This window comes from Drosophila sulfurigaster, chromosome 2R (assembly GCF_023558435.1).
Source record: "Drosophila sulfurigaster albostrigata strain 15112-1811.04 chromosome 2R, ASM2355843v2, whole genome shotgun sequence".
NCBI classification, from domain to species: domain Eukaryota; kingdom Metazoa; phylum Arthropoda; class Insecta; order Diptera; family Drosophilidae; genus Drosophila; species Drosophila sulfurigaster.
Window position 1 is genome coordinate 9,348,321 of NC_084882.1, and position 20,337 is coordinate 9,368,657.

At 37.7% G+C, this 20,337-nt stretch overlaps 4 protein-coding genes across 4 annotated transcripts; all 4 read left to right on the top strand.

The window, feature by feature from the left end:
* The first annotated feature begins 240 nt into the window (after positions 1 to 240).
* On the top strand, positions 241 to 9,790 carry LOC133836326 (derlin-2). The gene is made up of 4 exons (XM_062266747.1): positions 241 to 561; positions 8,475 to 8,510; positions 8,597 to 9,117; positions 9,176 to 9,790. Exons 1-4 carry the CDS (start codon positions 511 to 513, stop codon positions 9,345 to 9,347), a joined length of 780 nt encoding a protein of 259 aa, XP_062122731.1. The 5' UTR covers positions 241 to 510; the 3' UTR covers positions 9,348 to 9,790.
* A 377-nt stretch (positions 9,791 to 10,167) lies between these two features.
* Positions 10,168 to 11,460, top strand: LOC133836328 (uncharacterized). The gene is made up of 3 exons (XM_062266748.1): positions 10,168 to 10,316; positions 10,377 to 10,712; positions 10,768 to 11,460. The coding sequence occupies exons 1-3, from the start codon at positions 10,302 to 10,304 to the stop codon at positions 11,101 to 11,103; spliced, it is 687 nt and encodes a 228-aa protein (XP_062122732.1). The 5' UTR covers positions 10,168 to 10,301; the 3' UTR covers positions 11,104 to 11,460.
* Positions 11,461 to 11,615: 155 nt separating this feature from the next.
* Positions 11,616 to 12,903, top strand: LOC133836325 (COP9 signalosome complex subunit 5). The gene is made up of 3 exons (XM_062266745.1): positions 11,616 to 11,975; positions 12,028 to 12,604; positions 12,662 to 12,903. Exons 1-3 carry the CDS (start codon positions 11,715 to 11,717, stop codon positions 12,805 to 12,807), a joined length of 984 nt encoding a protein of 327 aa, XP_062122729.1. The 5' UTR covers positions 11,616 to 11,714; the 3' UTR covers positions 12,808 to 12,903.
* A 3,699-nt stretch (positions 12,904 to 16,602) lies between these two features.
* LOC133837161 (soluble guanylate cyclase 89Da) lies at positions 16,603 to 18,748 on the top strand. Its single transcript, XM_062267839.1, is given in 1 exon segment — positions 16,603 to 18,748. A coding segment is annotated over 1 exon segment (2,001 nt). The 3' UTR covers positions 18,604 to 18,748.
* The last annotated feature ends 1,589 nt before the right edge of the window (positions 18,749 to 20,337 follow it).

Here is a 20,337-nt window from a genome sequence, read left to right on the forward strand (position 1 = left end):
AGAGATATTTGCAGTGAAATGTTAAAAATTATCGATATTCTTGAGTACACTCCCGTCATAGTGATGGTACTCCTGTCAGTTCACAAATTATTAATAATGTATAATTAAAATGATTTAATATGATAATTAATGGACAAATTAGAGTAATATTTTTAAAATATCGTAAGCTTAATTTGTACGTTGTTGTGTGGTCACACTGTTTTGATGATAACAAGTGCAGCATACTCGATAAACGATAACAATATTTTTATATCGCCCCACAGAACCATTAGAACTTAGCAAATTGAAAAAAAGAAACAAATAATTTTTAGCAACAATCTATGTGACATACCCAAAATTAAACAAGACGGGTTGCTTAAAAGTGTAATAAACAAGGAATTGTAACAGTTAGCAACAGATAGTAGTGTTAGCAGATGTGAACCGCAGCGCAAAAAAAAGGCGCAACAAATACACGCACAATTCGCTTGCAACTCCAATTAGCCCACCAACAACAACAATAACAGTCCAAGGATGAATGCACTTCGGCAGTTCTACATGGAAATTCCAATAGTAACGCGAGCATACAAGTTAACAGACAAAACATTTCGAAACCCAAACAACAAATCCCACAAGTCCAAAATGCAGACTCAGCGTCTGACCAACTTCCTGCACGCGCCGAGTGCACCTGCAAACATTCCAAGAAGACCCAAGCCAAGTTGCCCAATACATCCGCCACATGCCGGTGCAAGCAATTCCAAGAATAAGAAGCATTGCACCCAATTCACCAACCAAAGCAGCGCTGTCAACGCCGCTGCTGAAACTCGCAGCTTTATATAGGGCTAGCTTTAGAATTAGTCTTTAGTCTCTAATTTGATTTCAATAAAGAACGGTTCCAATCGGAATCTTAATCAAATATATTTTTGTTATTATTTTTAAATAAATAATTAACTGGCGCCCGAGCAGGGACCGGAAAGTTCGCGTATCGATAGTGCAAAACCGTATCTAAGTGCGCCAAAGAACATTTTCGGTCAAATCGCGTTACGATAGAGCAAAACCGTATCTAAGTGCGTGAAAACGAATAGTGCATCGACAGAACAAAACAGTTTCTAAGTGCGCAATTCAAGTTATTATCCCAATAGAGGCTCGTGATAATTAATCACTGGGAAATAACAATCAGCCAATCGGACATTAATTTGACGAAGTGCAACTAAGCCAAAAGGACGTTAATTCGACCAAGTGCGACCAAAGCAATTAAATTTGCAAAACCTTCTCGACTATTAAATTAGTCAGTTGAAGGAACAGTTCAAGCAATCTCGGCAATTAAGTTAGCCAACACAAACCTGTACCAAGCCATTAAATTAGCTAGTGTAACAGGTGAGATTGTGAGAACTGCATCGGTGGACCACATATTCTGCAAGATCCGTTCTCAGAATACTCTCCAGAAGGTATGGATCACGGAGCCCCAGTAGCAGCTGCAAAAGGAACAACCCCGTCCCATCAGGAAAGGTGGCCACATCATTGCTAATGTAAGTTAGATATAAGAAATTTTACAAAGAAAAGAAAACAAAAACGGAAATAAAAAACATAAAGCAAAGTGTAAAAATACACAAGACTCCAAGGAGTCCATATAGAATATAGCAAATCGCAAGCAAATAAATAAAACTAAAAGCGAAAAGCAAAATTTTAAAAAATATATAAGAAAAGAAACAAATTATTGCAAAGTAAACAAGACTCAAAAGAGTCCATAGTAAAAGAGTAAATAACATAAATAAGCGTAAAGCGATAAATCAAACAAAAAGATCACAACGGTGATATAACTTATTCCAACTTTGCGATTCCCAAGGGACCCTCCAAAGTAGAAGGAAAAAACCATCCACTGGTTATAAACTTTAATATAAAACAAAAAAAAACAAAAAAACAAAAAATAGCTTTTAAATTTCATCTTATCGCTTATGGCCAATCGTCATAACTTAATTCGACCCCCCATACTAAATCCAGAAGAAATAGAACAAGTGAACGAAGCACAAAGACAACGTTCAATTGAGAGACAAAACAATAGGCATTTAGAACATCAACAAAACAGACCCACAATGAACGAAGATAACAGAGCCGCTCTAACAGCCGCTATAAGCGAAATATTAGCCGAACAATTGCCAATATTAATAAGACAACATACCAATCCTGTAGAAGATTTTCTAAGTCTCCCAGATCATGTTATTGCGCCAGAACATCAAAGAAATTTGACAGATCTTGACAGAGTACCCGACATAGCAAAAGGTTTGCGTGAGTTTAGTGGAAACCCAGAAGAATTTAGCTCATGGAAAAAAAGTGTAGAGCGTGTTTTACAAGCATATAACTCATACCAAGGTACGCCCAAATATCATAATATCTTGCACACCATCCGAGACAAGATAACGAAAAGTGCAGACCAAGCTTTAGAAGCATATAAGGTACCGCTTAACTGGGATGCCATGTGCAGATGTCTTTCACTACATTATGCAGATAAACGAGACATAGCAACCCTAGAATATGAAATGACTACATTAGTACAAGGTCCGAATCAATCAGTGGAAGATTTCCACAAAGACGTATACAGACACTTGTCTCTAATTTTAAATAAAACGAGTAGCATGGATATTGACAGAAACGGGGAAGCAATGTTGACAAAATTATACAGAGACAAAGCGCTAGACACTTTCATTCGAGGGCTACAAGGTGACTTGCCTCGGTTATTAGGCATGAAAGAACCAGCAGACTTACCTACCGCACTACATCTCTGCTTAAAAATGGAAAATCAAACCTTTAGGTCGAAACATGCCACTTTTAAAGGACATCCGACACATTTTAGAAACAGTAATGGTAAACCCATACCAGCCCCACGGAATGTCATCTTCTCAAACAGACAACCACCACCAATCCCTTTCAGACAACAACAGCCACGACAATACTTACACTACGGACAACTACCACCAACTCCACTACCAAGACAATATTTCCCAAATTCTGGGTATCAACCAATTGCCAACCCACGGCAATACACTGTTGCCACAACCTCTCAACAGGTTGCCCCACCTAGGCCAATGGCCCCGAAACCGCTACCGCGTCCAGAACCAATGGATGTGGATTCCAGCGTTCAAACGAAATTTGTCAACTACATGAACAGACCACGATTCGAAGCTGGGAAAAGACCCCCCGGTCCTATACCAGACGGACAGAAACGACAGAGAAACTTTAACATACAGACAAACAACGACGAAATAACAGAACCTTCGACAGAAACTTACGATACCACAACTAACTATGAACAAGCAGTCGCTGAATACGAGACTCACGCAGACGTAGAACAAACAATAGAAGAATACGTAGAACAAGTAGACCAATATGACAACAACTATGAAGATGACACTTGCGAATTTTATGACTACTCTGCACTAAATTTTTAGAGTAAAGAGTTCCTCTCTCCCATACTTTACTTGTAGATTGAGGAACGGCCAAATAATTAGAATTCTCATTGACACTGGATCCAATAGAAATTACATCAAGCCGAAATTTGTAGAAAACCCCACTCCAAATAAAAACCCTTTTCACGCCGTCTCGATAGGAGGTAATACACTGGTAACACACCACAAAAATGCCAACTTGTTCAATATAACAGATGTTGAGGTGAAATTTTTCTTATTAAAAGATCTAGAAACTTTTGATGCTATTTTAGGAAACGACACCTTAAAGGAATTAAGAGCAGAAATAAATCCAAGTAAAACCTAATGGTAATCAGAAACAAGATAAAAATCCTTTAAAAGAACAAATCTTCGAAGCAGTAAATACAATAGTACCAAGAACAAGCCACCTGTCAGAAACACAGAAAACAAATCTAAACCAACTCTTAAAAAAATTTCCAAACCTCTTCGCCAATCCAAATCAAAAACTGACCTACACAACCAAGGTACAAGCAACAATAAGAACATCAACCGACACCCCTGTATATTCCAAGTTCTATCAGTATCCAATGTCACTGAAAGATGAAGTGAATAAACAGATAAAAGAACTTTTAGAAGATGGAATAATTCGACCGTCTCGGTCCCCATACAATTCTCCCGTATGGATCGTACCCAAAAAAGCTGACGCTTCAGGAAAAAGAAATATCGCGTCGTAATAGACTATCGCAAAATAAACAGAGTAACCATTGCAGACAAATACCCTATTCCTGAGATAGGTGAAGTACTTGCACAGCTAGGCAATAATAGAGTATTTTCGGTTTTAGACCTTAAAAGTGGTTTTCATCAAATCCCTTTGAAACCTTCCGATATAGAAAAGACCGCATTCTCCGTCAATAACGGAAAGTATGAGTTTACACGACTCCCATTTGGTCTCAAAAACGCGCCCGCTATATTTCAGCGAGCTTTGGATGACATACTTCATGAACATATCGGTAAGATATGTTTCATTTACATAGACGATATCATCATATTTAGTAAAGATGATGAATCCCATTACAAGAACTTGGAGTTAATTTTTCGAACTTTACAAGATGCCAACATGAAATGTCAGTTAGATAAATGCGAGTTCATGAAGAATAAAGTCGAATTTCTAGGTTTTGTAATTTCCGATAAAGGCATCGAAACAAATCCAAATAAAGTCGCAGCGATAGCCAACTATCCCTGCCCTAAAACACTAAAAGAGCTGAGATCTTTTCTTGGACTCTCCGGCTACTACCGAAGATTCATACAAAGTTATGCTAAGTTAGCAAAACCCCTTACGTCTCTTTTAAGAGGGGAAGATGGACATGTGTCCAAAAACAGGTCATCAAAAACCAATTACTCTTGACTCCGAAGCATTGAAGGCTTTTCAAAAACTACGAAGTTGTCTTATTTCAAAGGAAATAATTCTTCGCTATCCAGATTTTACTAAAGAATTTCACTTGACAACGGACGCGTCTAATTACGCAATAGGAGCAGTCCTATCGCAAGACAACCAACCAATTTCATTCCTATCGAGAACACTAGCAAAAGCAGAAGAAAACTATGCAGCTAACGAAAAGAAATGCTGGCCATCATCTGGTCACTTAAAGCTCTCAAAAATTATTTATATGGGAAAGCAAAAGTCAAAATATTCACCGACCATCAACCCCTTACACATTCCTTGAGCAGTTGGAACGGAAATGCTAGAATTAAAAGATGGAAATCCTACTTAGAAGAATATGACTACGAAATATTCTACAAACCAGGAAAGGAGAACGTCGTAGCTGACGCACTCTCGAGAATATCAACTGATCAAATCAATTCCATAGCCTCAACTCAGCATAGTGCAGAAAGCTCAAGTCACGAACTAATACCCAGTATGGAAGTCCCCATTAATGTTTTCAAGAACCAAATATTTCTTAACAAATCAGATAAATCCGACTACATATTCTCTATACCATTCCCCACGTTCCATCGACACGAAATATACAAAAAGGAATTTAACGATAAAGAATTAGTAGAAACACTTAAAAAATACCTCAACCCTTCGGTTATAAATGGCATCCAAACAACTGAGGATATAATGGGGAAAATACAACTATTATATCCTAAATATTTCAAAAACGTCAAAACCCGATTCTCTCAATCCATGACTGTAGACCTCACCAACGAATCTAGACAAGAGGAGGAAATCCTCAAAATCCACAATAGAGCACACCGCAGTGCCGAAGAAAATAAAATTCAATTAGCAGAAAAATTCTACTTCCCTAAAATGAAACAAAAAATAAGCAACATAGTAAGGCAATGCAAAATTTGTAAGGAATCTAAATATGACCGACATCCCCCTAATCCAGAAATAAAAAAAACTCCAATACCAGAATATCCCGGTCACATCATTCACATCGACATTTACTCAACCAAAGGCCATTTAGTTCTTACAGCAATAGATAAATTCTCAAAACTAGCACAGGCACGCATAATCAATTCAAAAGCAATAGAAGACATTCGAACACCACTTAGGGACATTATTTTCTATTATGGAGTTCCTAAGTTCGTTGTAATAGATAATGAGAAATCTCTCAACTCAAGGTCCATAAAATTCATGCTTGAGGATCAGTTAAATATTACAATTTACACTGCGCCACCATATAAGAGTACAGTTAATGGACAAGTAGAAAGGTTCCATTCGACACTTTCCGAAGTAATGAGATGCTTACAGAAAGAAAACCACCATAGAACTTTCGAAGAGCTCCTGGATAGAGCTATATACGAATATAACTACTCTTTCCACTCCACAACCAAAAGCGACCATTAGAGGTATTCTTTGGAAGGAGAGTCACGACAAACCCAGACCAGTACGAACAGGCCAGACAAGACAATATTGACAAACTTAAGATCGCACAAAATAAAAATTTACAATTCCACAACAAAAGCAGAAACGAAATAATAACTTATGAGCCAGGACAAGAAATATATGTAAAAGTAAACACTCGTTTAGGTTCAAAACTTTCCCCAAGATTTAAGAAAGAATTAGTTAAAGAAGATAAAAATACAAACATTTTAACAGAATCTGGAAGAATCGTACATAAAAGTAACATCAAATCATAATATTCGCAGGGTATTACTATGGACAATAACGGAAGCTACAATGGACATTACAAACTACACGAACGTTCAGACAGTGACCATTCATAGGGGACTGGGAAAGTTACAGACATCCTCAACAAAATTAGTACATGTAATAGACCTTAATCAAATCCAGGAAGCACTAGACCTACTTAACAGTCACACTGAAGAGGGCCTAAAGCGTAGTCCGCTATATTCAACAATACATCATGAGTTAATCGCTACCACTAACGCACTCAAAACAATAACAGATTCCCCAAATAAACGAAAATCTAGGTCACTAAATTGGTTAGGTACAGGTTGGAAGTACATAGCAGGCAACCCAGATCATGACGATCTCGTCATGTTAAAGGAAAATATCAATAATCTCATCAGTAATAATAATCAACAGGTTATAGTTAATACACAACTGGAGCAAAGAATTAACAAACTTACGTCCTTATCGAACTCCTAACTAATTCAATACAAAAAAGTAGTTTTCTTAGTAACGAGGTAGCCATTAGCCTTCATAATGAAATCCGATTATTAAAAGATGAAATAGTAAATATCAAATATGCCACTCAGTGGGCCAAATTAAATATAGCAAATACTCTTTTACTAAATGAAAATGAACTAACAGAAATTGGAGAAATATTTAGAAAAGGCAATATGCCACCATTGTCAATCGAAGAGATAATGGAATTTTCCGATATATCAATGCTTCATAATAAAACTACACTTTTGTATATTGTCAAAATTCCTAACCTAGAAGAAATTGAATATCAAAATATTTTATTAAAACCAATAGTAAAAATAACGCAATTGTACACTTAGAAATAAGTCAACTATTTTTGTATAATGATATAGTATATGGCATACCAAAAAATTGTAAAACCTACTTAAACATAAAAGTTTGCGACAAAAAGAATGTTATTGATGTAAGCCAAACACATTGTATTCCGAAACTAGTTAAGGAGAGAGAGCACTGTGCAGTTTCAGCAACGCGGATCACATCCCGGAGATAGAGGAAATCGACAATGGTCTAATTCTCCTCAACAACTTCAACGGCAATTTGGTCTGGAATGGAACCGGAAATCATCTGGAAGGGTCATTTCTAATTCACCTAATCAACGATTCCATGCAAATCAAAGAGCGGCTATTCAACAATATGGAGCCAGTCATTATGCAACCAAAAGTGCCAATCTCACAAATAACAGCCGAAGAAACTGAACGTTTAAGGATTTTATCCCTAGAAGCACTGGAGGCGCTTCATCTCAATAACACCAACAAGCTGCAATACATACAGACGCATTCCATGGTCAACAGCATTACAATGTTAACGCTCTTCGGTGTCATCCTGATAACAGCGTTAGGACTTCACGCTTGCAGTCGGAAGAAGAACACCATTACCCTTCAACTTGGACCAACACCAGCTCCATCAGAAACATTGAAGCCACCACTCCGCAAGCAAGAAGATTTACAGAAAAATCCACTGCCTCAATTCAACAACATCCCATACTTTTGAGAAATAAAATTGCTTGAGGACAAGCACGAATTAGAGGGGGAAGAGTTAACAGACAAAACATTTCGAAACCCAAACAACAAATCCCACAAGTCCAAAATGCAGACTCAGCGTCTGACCAACTTCCTGCACGCGCCGAGTGCACCTGCAAACATTCCAAGAAGACCCAAGCCAAGTTGCCCAATACATCCGCCACATGCCGGTGCAAGCAATTCCAAGAATAAGAAGCATTGCACCCAATTCACCAACCAAAGCAGCGCTGTCAACGCCGCTGCTGAAACTCGCAGCTTTATATAGGGCTAGCTTTAGAATTAGTCTTTAGTCTCTAATTTGATTTCAATAAAGAACGGTTCCAATCGGAATCTTAATCAAATATATTTTTGTTATTATTTTTAAATAAATAATTAACTTACACCACAGTGTGTGTCCTCACAACGTTAGCGGTGGTGAGTCCTGAATCAGTGAAATATGAAATGCAATGCAAATTCTTATGAGGCGACGCTGACGTGTAATTATTTATTTGTATTGGCAGCACTTGGACTTAGTGTCGCCGCTGCAACTGTATTTTAATCCCACATTGATAGTGCGCAAATTTCAAATTTGGCGCCTAGCTACCACATTCCTATACTTTGGCACAATTGGCATTAGTTTCTTCTTCAACATGGTGTTCACATACCGTTATTGTCGCATGCTCGAAGACGGATCATTTCGAGGTCGCAGCTCCGACTTTGTGATGATGTTTATTTTTGGTGGAGTCCTGATGACCTTCTTTGGTATCTTTGTCAACCTGCTGTTCCTTGGCCAAGCGTTCACTTTAATGCTCGTCTACGTCTGGTCACGACGCAATCCCTCGGTACCCATGAACTTCTTCGGTGTGCTCAACTTCCAGGCCCCCTATTTGCCTTGGGTCCTGCTCTGCTGTTCCATGATCTTGGGCAATACCGTATGGGTTGATATCATTGGCATGGGTGTCGGGCATGTTTACTATGTGCTTGAAGATGTTTATCCGCAACTCTCCAACGGCTATCGACTAATCAAGACGCCATATTTTCTGTAAGCAGCCCAGATTACCGTATTTTATTATCACTATTAACTGTATTTGCATTTGCAGTAAAAGACTTTTCAATGAGCACATCGAACGCAATTATCAAGCAGCTGCCGAGGATCGTCCTGGTGGATTTTTGTGGGGCGGCGAAGGACAACCATTGATACAGGAAGACGGCGAGGAACAGCAACCACAGCCAGAGAATGAAGCTCAACCTGCTGCAGTTCCTGCGCAATAACTATTCTGATCCAGATCCGATATATTGTCTAAAAGAGAAACTGTGTTTACTATGCGCTTTAAAAACAAACAACAACAAAAACCACAAAAACAAAACTGTTAAGACCCCTCCGCCACCTATCACTTGGTGCTTGGTAAGATTAGATACATAGTGAATGAAAAACCAAAACAAAAGAAGTGAAATAGAAAAAGAAAAGAATTATAAGAGCTCTGCCATATTACAAAGCGATGTGGCGTGCAATAATAGTTAGCCAAAGTTAATTGAAGTATGTATTGTATGTATTTATTAATGCTTGATTTCTGCGGCGAGCGGCAAAAGAGATTGCGACTCAATTGTACTTTACAATTGGCCTTAAGTTTTCCTTTCATGGTAGATTTTCAGCACGTGTGATTATATATTTATATGTATACAAACATGAAAAAAAATAAAAGATTGTGAATATGTTTATGACTGTTAGTTATTTGAATAGCACCATCTGCAGTGCCATAGAAATGCAAACATGGGAGCGCAATGACTGTATTTTTTGCCAGGATTACGATTATGACTCCATATTCAAGTAAATGTAACCGACCATATCAAGTCCTATAAGAAATGCAATAGTTGTACATGACGTATGTACAATTTTGAAAATGGCGCCTTTAGTGCAGTCAATGCCAGTATTCTCAGAAGTGCAAAACTGTATTTGTTTCCAGATTTAGCCGGCATAATATGTTTATACCTGACCATAACTGCTTATACAAAGCTTCATATTATTCGTTATCCTTGGTAAATATAAAATATAAGCTATGCGCTGTGCTCTGTGCCAGACTTAGATAATGATCTGGCAACTACACTGCCAGATGTCATACACATCTGTCAACGCGCAAGAGATCTGGCAGCCTCGTTGGAATACCATATGTTATGGTCATACACAATTCGCGTCATACAAATTCTGATTACAATTGTAAATAAGTAATGGATTTCGCATGGGTTAGTTCACAATGCTTATTATCGCATATAAAAGATTATTATATTTTATCTGTTTACCAGATGCCAGCTAAAAAACGAGCTCGCAAACCTCGTAAAATAGAACGGGAATGGATGCCAAGCGATGTGAAAATGTTGATTCAATTGGTTGAACAACGGGAATTGTTGTGGGACTCGAGTAAAGCGACACACAAGGATGGCAAGATGCGCGAGAAATCCTTTCGCGTTATCGCCGAGGCTATGAATCGCTCTTTGTCCGACTGCAAGGCCAAATGGGATAATCTCCGAGCACAATATCGGGGCTATAAGCTAAAAGCAATTCAAAATATGTCGATCAAATGGCAATACTTTGAGGCCTTGCGATTCTTAGATAAAGTGTGTGAACCCCAAAAATATAAGGTCAGTATGGTAAGCAAGCATTGTGAAACCTTTGATTAATCATTCTTATCCATAGAACTCTTCAATTATTTGCAACGATCCATCAATGCTCAAGGTTGCCTTTGGCCAGAGTCACGATCAATACATGGAAGAACTGAACACCTGTTCTAGTTTCTTCTCTGCTGCTAGACGAAGAGAAAGGAAGGAGGAAGACTTACAGTCGGTGCAATTTAGCGACGATACCATGATGGCCAAAGCAAGAGCTGCTCAAGAACAAAACAGCACTTCAGCGCAAATATTTGGCGATTTTGTGGCTGATCAAATGCGCAGTCTGCGACCACATATAGCTGATGATTTAAAGAAAAATATATTAAAATTGGTACTTGAAGCACTAGAACAAAATAAGCACTAGACACCTAGCAATACAACATTTCTAACTAAAATAATTAAGTTTAATATATATGTAAGTATGTTCTCTTAACAATACAAAATGCTAATCACTTCGAAACTAGAATTCAATTAAAATTTGATTAATAATGAAAATGTGCTAAAAACAATATATATATATCGAGCAGGTTCTATATATTTGAAGCCAAACTAGTATAATTATTGAAAACTAGAAATAATGCATAGGCTCGATTTAAAATATTTTGAATATTTGAATTTATTGATATTCTTTTTGTAAGTATATATCGATAGCACTATCGATGTATTTTAAATTTCTGAACCTCAATCTTAAATTATTATATTGAATATTCTTGCAGCCAAGTAACTAAAATAATAAATTATTATATTATTTATATTTAATTTATTAAAAAAAATAAACTCCGACTCTTGTAACCGAATGGCAGTTATCGCATGTTAAACAGCTGTTAACGCAAAAATGAGCGTTAGCTAGCTGTTGTCAGTATTGCCACCTGGTTTAACTTCTGACAGTCTTCTCGAAATAGGAACAAAACATTGTGAGAAGAAAACTTCGAGCCGGAAAAATAAAACAGTTTATAAGTTTACAACAACTTCAAAATGGACGTGGACGCTGCACAAAAGACGTGGGAGCTGGAAAATAACATACAAACGTTGCCAAACTGTGATGAAATCTTTCGTTACGATGCGGAGCAACAGCGTCAAATAATCGACGCCAAACCGTGGGAGAAGGATCCCCATTACTTCAAAGACATTAAGATCTCAGCATTGGCGTTGCTCAAGATGGTGATGCACGCACGCTCTGGAGGCACTCTTGAAGTGATGGGCCTCATGCTTGGCAAAGTCGAAGACAACACAATGGTAAGGTAAAATTAATTAATCTTTGCCGGTTAAAACTTCAAATGACTTGCAGATTGTGATGGATGCATTTGCGCTGCCCGTGGAGGGCACCGAGACGCGTGTCAATGCCCAGGCACAGGCGTACGAGTACATGACCGCTTACATGGAGGCGGCAAAGGAAGTCGGACGCCTCGAACATGCTGTCGGCTGGTATCACAGTCATCCCGGCTATGGCTGCTGGTTGTCGGGTATTGACGTGTCCACGCAGATGCTCAACCAGACATACCAGGAGCCCTTTGTGGCCATTGTCGTAGATCCAGTCCGCACTGTCTCTGCCGGCAAGGTTTGCCTCGGTGCTTTCCGTACTTATCCCAAGGGTTACAAGCCACCGAATGAGGAGCCATCGGAATATCAAACGATTCCATTAAATAAGATTGAAGATTTTGGTGTGCACTGCAAGCAATACTATCCGCTGGAAATAAGCTACTTCAAGTCCGCCTTGGATCGCAAACTTCTTGATTCGCTGTGGAACAAGTATTGGGTCAACACTTTGGGTAGCTCCGGATTGCTTACAAACACCGAGTACACCACTGGTCAAATTATGGACTTATCTGAGAAGCTGGAGCAAAGCGAGAACTTCTTGGGACGCGGTACTTACATCTGAAGATTGCATTGAATGTATGTGTTTTAATAAGCCTTTATTATAGGAACTGATGTGAATGAGAAACGCTCGGAGGACAAACTGTCGAAGGCTACTCGCGACTGCAGTCGCTCAACCATTGAGCTCATTCATGGCCTGATGGCGCAGATTGTCAAGGATAAGCTCTTCAACAAAGTTGGCCTAGGCAAATAGGTTCCAACTGAAGACTTAGCTTTTATTTCCATTCAGATACATCTACGAATTCATAAAAATATAAATACTTTTAAAGAGTGCATTCTCAAAGATAAATGAACAGTTTTTTATTACTATAGGACAACAATAATTGCGAGGTAAAAGTTTAAATGTTTTGTATTTCAAATTGTACTTACTCAGTTATGGAGTCAGATTAACTTGTCAACAATATGAATTATTCGATTTGAGATACATCTTGCATTCACATTTCTAAAATAAACATTCATCCGGAGAAATACTATGATCAATCATTGCAATTAAAATCTAATAGCGGACAAGGGAAAGTAAGGTATTAATTTCGAAATAGAAGAACATCTGCTATTAGAACATCGATTTTAGATAACAAATGTAGGAATGCATACTGTATTGGAATTAGGCAAGAAGAAGTGGACGTGTCTTTTTATTCATACTTCGCTTAACTAATACATGCTTAGTATTAAAAGGAACTCTTGCTGAGCTACTGAGTCAATGACAATGAAGTAGGCATATTTGATCCAGATTCGGGAACTAAAACATTTAAGAATGCTTCTATAGAGGTAATTTTTCCCTAAATGCAATGTTTTGTTTTGCTATATAAATGCTCATTTATCATTGCGAAGTATTCCATCATTATAGCGTTATGTTTTAGAAAGCATTTGCGTGCCAATTGTCCAGCTGACGAAACATGAAGCCATAACTTGCAGCATTAGCCACAAGTAAATTATCAACTCTGCGAATTGTTTACCAAATCGATATCAAGTCAACAGCCTGCATCAAAACAAAAAAAAACAATCAAGAGGGGAGAGTGTTAATTAAGTGCGCTGTCACGTTTATAGCGACAGGTTGGAGTCCTAAAAAAGTATATATCCTCCGCCCGTCAGCGTCTGTCATCCCTAAAACACACACATAACCGTTGTCATCAACTGTCAACATTTGTTTGCGGGATCCTCATAAACTCAGCCCATAAATAATACGATGCGATTTGCATTGTGGCTTTAAAACGAAAACAGCTCAAAATTAAACAATGCAAACATGTTATTATAATGGTACACAATTTATTTTAATGCTCGCGCTATAATCGCAATGCGTTAAAAGACAAGCTCTTCAATGGTTATTTCTTTTTGCTATTTTTTGTCACTTTTTGATTTGTGTGACAACCATATGGAGTTTTGTGGATAAAGAAAGAATCATGAATTTCCGCCAATGAAAATTCAGTCAATAACAATAGCTGCAACATTTCCAAACAGCTTAGACGCATTATACATATGATACATATAAGAAAATTTCCATTAGCCCAACACACTCAGAAAGCACCTGAGCAAAAAGAGCTTTAATCGTTTACCCAAGAAATATGCCTTTTTTTATTGTTTCTTGTTTCTGTAATGATTGAAAGTACTTAAAACGAAGAATACATAAATTGGAGAAAAACATAAAAAAAAACACGTAAGAAAGCTACAGTCGAGAGTGCTCGACTGTGAGATACCCGCTACCAACTTTGAATAAAAGCAAAATATTGCGGTATTATTTTCAAATTAAGCCAAAGAGACTACAAAATTACTAAAAATATACTAAATGCTATATTTGGTATATCGATAAAGTACCACATTCAAAATATACCATAGACTGCACAATATACCAGATTGTCAGCCAAAGCAGCTAAGACCCCTAGTAAGTAGGCGTTTTTGCCCATACAAAAGTATTTCTTTAATAACTTCAACAATTTTTATCTGATAGCAATAAAATTTTCAGGAATAACTGTTTATATAGTTATTATTATATATACCAAAAGAGCTTTAAAATTGCGCTTGGTATTCGATTTTTGTTGATTTTCGGGGGCGGAAGTGGGCGTGACAAAAAACAAACAAACTTGATCTGCGTGCAAATATAACAAATACTGTCTAAAATTATAGATCTATCTCTTAGAGTCTCTGAGACAGACGGACATGGCTAGATCATCTCGACTGTTGATGCTGATCAAGAATATATGGACTTAAATAGGGTCGGAGATGCCTCCTTCTACCTGTTACATACATTTCCTGCCGGCACAAAGTTATAATACCCTTCTACCCTATGGTCAGCGGGTATAACAATATTTTTTGTACTATGCTTTAACAATAATAAGCAGTTATGTATGTAGAGCTGTTATAGTTTTCTAAAACGGTATTTCATGAAATTTACAAATATTTAAGAGTTATTATTATTAAGCATTAAAACCCGATAGATGTTACGCAATGTCGAATCTCTGCTAATATTCTTTCTTATATAATTTTCACTTTTTTCTAACTTATTTGACAGATTTCCGGCTTATTATTATCTTCTCATTTTTTATTAACCGTTATTCATGCTTTATATCGATCAAGTCATATTTATTTTGTTATAATCAAACCAATTTATTTTTAAGCTTGAGTGCCGAAAAGCGCAATTGCCAAAACTACGAGACAATCACTTTGCAGCTTTAAATAAATGAAATATTGGAAATTTAATACCAACAGTTGACTGTCCAATTCAACGTAAAAACATTGTATTCTAAGCTGGTGGTGTCCTTAATCCCTGTGAAATAAACGATTGTCTAAAATGCAAATAACGCATTTTGTGCGTGTGAGTTATTGTTATAAAAGCAATAAAATGTGGTAAAGGGAAAAATAGTGGTTCATTGTGTAAGCGTTATCGAAAACGAAGCGTCAATTGGCATTAACAAGGAGCAACGACATGTAATGAAACATTGTCAACGGGCAGTCTGGGTCTGAGTTGAGTCTGGAGCGGAGTTTGGGGTCTTTAATATTGAGTCGTTGACAACAGAAGGGTTACGAATGAAATAAACGAATGGCAAACGGAAATGTCCGGCAGTTGGCTGTCTGGCTATAAAAACCCTGGACAGCATTGGCACACGCTTCATTCGCAGGACGAACACGCGCCGAGAAAGGACACACACAATTACAAATATAAATCACACAAGCACAATACCAAAGCATCCTCTGGGAAGCCAACAAGAGCTAACATAAAGGACATACAGAGTGCTGCGGCCTTTGTGGAAATTATATTAGGAATTTTCTTGTGTGCTGGTGAAATTAAATTATGTTGGAGTTATAAATAAATAATGCTGCGTGGAATGTGAGTCGAAACTACAGGTGGCAAAACGGTAAAAGGAATCAGTTTAAAATTTAATTTAAAATCTTACCTGTTGCTGTTGTTCTTTAAACGGATTCTAACCAAAGGTAAGCGGGGTTGAAATTTAAAGGAAATTGTGTACAAGGTATTGTGAAATGGGTGCTACTTTCTAATAGAAAGTTAAACGCATATTGTAAACAAATTATCAGAAGCTATTTGAAATTAACCAATCACTAATTCTAGTGAAAATTATAAAAAATACATTCTTTTATTTCTTGGTAACAAGCAAATCTATACTAATGAATTTTTAAGAAGAAGATATAAGAAGTTCTATATGATTAAAATTCTTGTATATATACAAAATTTATTAACTGATTAATTTCTTTTTTTGTTTCAATAGCAGCATTTGGAAATATACCGATTCTGTAGAGAATTTATTTTGTTTTATTAGTTTATTGATGACAAAAATATTGTAATTTTTGATATTTGCCGTATTTTAAATACTTACGTAAAAGGATATTTAGGAAGACAGATAAGATAACCTTGAATACGATAACAATGAAAATTATTTCTTATGTTAGTTAAATATATTTAATATTTCTCATTTAAAAAAATAAAATACATGATATAATTATGATATTTCAAAAACCTGCTCCCACAGACTACACGATGTATGGCATGCTTTATGAGAGTGTCCAGCACTATGTGCAGGAGGAATAAGGCACGGAGATCTGGGACAAGGTGTGCCGCATAGTCGACTGCAAGCACAACGCTTTTAAGACCCATCAGATATATCCCGATAAACTAATGCCTGATATTGCGGCCGCGTTGTCTGCTTGCACGGGACAATCCTTTGACTTTTGCATGAACTTCTTTGGCAAATGCTTTGTGCGCTTCTTTAGTAACTTTGGCTATGACAAGATGATTAGATCCACCGGTCGTTATTTTTGCGACTTTCTGCAATCCATCGACAATATCCATTTAATCATGCGATTCACGTACCCAAAGATGAAGTCCCCCAGCATGCAGCTGACCAGCATGGATGATAGCGGAGCCGTTATCTTGTATCGCAGCAGTCGAACGGGAATGTCCAAATATCTCATCGGTCAAATGACTGAGGTGGCCAGAGAGTTCTATGGCCTAGAGATCAAGGCGTATGTGGTCGAGAGTCAGAATGATATCACCGGAGGTACGGCGGGGCCTATTAAACTAACCGAGGGCCCCTTGACTGTTATTGTCAAATATCGGTTGGACTTTGATAATCGCGAGTATATGGCGAAGCGTGTGAATACCGAGGCGCATCCGTCGCAGCTCAAGATGCCCACGGTGAACATGAATGTGTTCCTCGAGCTGTTTCCCTTCACTTTTGTACTCAATCATGATATGAAAATTACTCATGCGGGTGAGAAAGTTGTGGAGACTTGGATCATGCACAATCCGGGTGCCAATCCCAAGGGTTTTATTGGCTCCCATGTCATGGATCTCTTCTACTGTCGTCGTCCCAAAGACACCACCATCGACTGGGACACTTTGATCCAAATGCGCGCGGTTCTCTTCGAATTCGAACTCATTCGCACCGGACACAATCGTGCCGCCTATGATGCGGTCCTCAATATGGACTTTGAAAACTACGACGACATGATGCTGAACGAGGCCCAGAGTATAGCTCTCGAAAAGGCAAAAGAATTCAGCGAGCGAGATTCGAGCGAACTGGATGATGGCGAAGGCGAAATTGATCCCGCAACGGGTGAACGACGAGCTTCGCAGGGACTGCGATCCATTCTGCTCAAAGGACAGATGTTTTACATCAAGGATGTCGACTCATTGATTTTTTTGTGCAGTCCTCTTATAGAGAACCTCGATGAGCTGCATGGAATCGGTTTGTATCTCAATGATCTCAATCCTCATGGCTTGAGCCGTGAACTGGTCATGGCGGGTTGGCAGCACTGCTCCAAGCTGGAGATTATGTTCGAAAAAGAGGAACAACGCTCCGATGAGCTCGAAAAGTCTTTGGAGTTGGCAGACTCTTGGAAGCGTCAGGGCGATGAGCTGCTCTACTCCATGATACCGCGACCAATTGCCGAGCGAATGCGAATGGGCCAGGAGGCTGTCTGCCAGAGCTTCGAGGAGGTCTCCGTCATCTTTATCGAGGTAATGAACATCTACGACAGCGGATCGAATAATGTCCAAGAAGCCATGCAGGCCGTCAACACCCTCAATCAGGTCTTCTCTGCGCTTGATGAAGAGATTATCTCACCCTTTGTGTACAAGGTGGAAACTGTGGGCATGGTCTACATGGCTGTCTCTGGGGCACCGGATATAAATCCTCTTCATGCCGAGCACGCCTGCGACATGGCCCTGCGTGTTATCAAAAAGCTTAGGAATCACCATGAAGCAGATATTGCCATTCGTGTGGGCATCAACTCTGGTCCCGTGGTGGCGGGAGTTGTCGGCTTAAAAGTGCCGAGGTATTGTCTCTTTGGAGACACTGTGAACACGGCGTCGCGCATGGAGAGCAGCTGCGATCCCTGGAAGATTCAATTGTCCCACTTCACAGCCATGAAGGTGCAGGAGGTGGGCTACAAGGTCGAGTCCCGGGGCACAGTCAAGGTCAAAGGCAAGGGCGAGATGGAAACTTACTGGCTGCTGGACGGACCTGAAGGGAAATGAATAGAGTTTATTACATAATTGTATTAACTTATTATAATCTTATTCAATGTTTATACGATATGCCTTAATATTCATCACCTGCACTGCAATTTCCTGTTACACTGTTTAGCTTTATGCATTGCAATAAATAATGGAATAATCTGTTTTTGCGGCATTTTAAATGGTTTTGGGACGATTATTGATTTTTCTATTATAAATTAGATTACAATAAAAGGAATTTATATTATCTTAAGAATCGTCTTTTATTCAATATTGCTTATTCAAAGAGTTAATTATGGTCTTATTTTGAATAAAGTTGTTTTATTTATTAATATCAAAAGTTCATAATAGTTTTTAATTTTTTTACCTCTAGAAAAATCGATTTTAATGAATTTATAATTTTTAAAAATAAATATTAAATTAATTCATTAGTAAAGCATTAATTAATGAAAATGATCAAAAATTGTAAATATATTTTCTGTAACTCATTTGCAATATTCGTAAATAAACTTGAATATATGAATATATTTTATAATATATAGTACAGACATTAACTAAGTAAATACCCTGAATGTAAGATATTTGCTTGTTTTGTTAATAGGTTCAATTCATAAATATTTAAATGTTATTACTATAATTGATATATCGTAGTTGATGTGTTGATTTTTTCAAAAGAGAACACTTTTAAACAATTCAATGTCTACATCTCAAAGGTATAATAAAAATCTTTTTTATAATACGGAAGGACAGACAAATAAATAATTTGATAAATAGGAAATAGGTCTAAAAATGTAAAATGTTACTGACATATTAATTTTATAATATTTACATAAATTATTGAAATAAGTAATAATTCTCGAGTGAGCCTGAATATTATTTAAGAGAAGCCAAAGTTAATAAAAATGTATAAATACCATTTTAAAGTGCACTTATTTCGGCTTACACTCGTCTAGTAAAAGAGACAAGTTTAGTGTCCCGTTTCCAACCTGTTTTCGATGCTTTTGATAAGCGCAATGTTATCATTTCGTGCCATAAAACGAAATGGTTTGTCGTCCGTTTTCTTAACGTTCCAACGAGGTACTGCCGGAAACGAGTATGGTTACCCACAGCAGAGCTCTTCTGCCATCCCGATATCATTTTTAATAACTTTTATGAGCTGTTTGCGTGCAGGACACCCTCACACACATACTCACTCATCCAGACACGGACACAAACTCATCAAGAAGCGACAGGCAGGCAATCATAAAAGCATTGCATACTTCCCGGGATAATATAAGTCGCAATTGTGGTTCGCTCTCTGTGTGTGGCCATTGGGTCAATTAAATTAAGATATTCCGCGTGACCAAGCTCGCACGTCATATTTCAACTTGTCCGAGCCAATTAATTTCAGTTCGAGTTTGCATGGAGTTGGATCAATTTTTGCGTGTCGCCATCATGAGCATTCATTCAAGTTTTGTTTACCACTCTTTTTACATAATTTGTCGTTGTCTTCCATTAATGGCATTTTGAGTATCTTTTAAACGTCGACCATTTGGCACATATTGACCACTAAACTAAAAATAATGATGTCCCGAAAGCGAACCAAATTTTTCGTACTTATTATCAACATCAGTGAAATTGTCAAGGTTTACATAAAAGCTTTTGTCAAATTGTTTTGGGCAAAGGATGCCAGAATGGGAAAGCTGTCAGCTTTGGTCCTGAAAATCCGTATTAAATGGCTTTAAAACAAAACATAAAATGCGAAAGGAATGAAGG

Coding starts and splice junctions, on each gene's coding strand:
- LOC133836326 (XM_062266747.1), top strand. CDS start 511: ATGAATGCACTTCGGCAGTTCTACATGGAAATTCCAATAGTAACGCGA. Junction 562..8,474: donor TTCCAATAGTAACGCGAGCA/TACAAGTTAACA, acceptor AAATAATTAACT/TACACCACAGTGTGTGTCCT. Junction 8,511..8,596: donor TCCTCACAACGTTAGCGGTG/GTGAGTCCTGAA, acceptor TTGTATTGGCAG/CACTTGGACTTAGTGTCGCC.
- LOC133836328 (XM_062266748.1), top strand. Junction 10,713..10,767: donor GTGAACCCCAAAAATATAAG/GTCAGTATGGTA, acceptor TCTTATCCATAG/AACTCTTCAATTATTTGCAA.
- LOC133836325 (XM_062266745.1), top strand. CDS start 11,715: ATGGACGTGGACGCTGCACAAAAGACGTGGGAGCTGGAAAATAACATA. Junction 11,976..12,027: donor AAGTCGAAGACAACACAATG/GTAAGGTAAAAT, acceptor AATGACTTGCAG/ATTGTGATGGATGCATTTGC. Junction 12,605..12,661: donor CGAGAACTTCTTGGGACGCG/GTACTTACATCT, acceptor CCTTTATTATAG/GAACTGATGTGAATGAGAAA.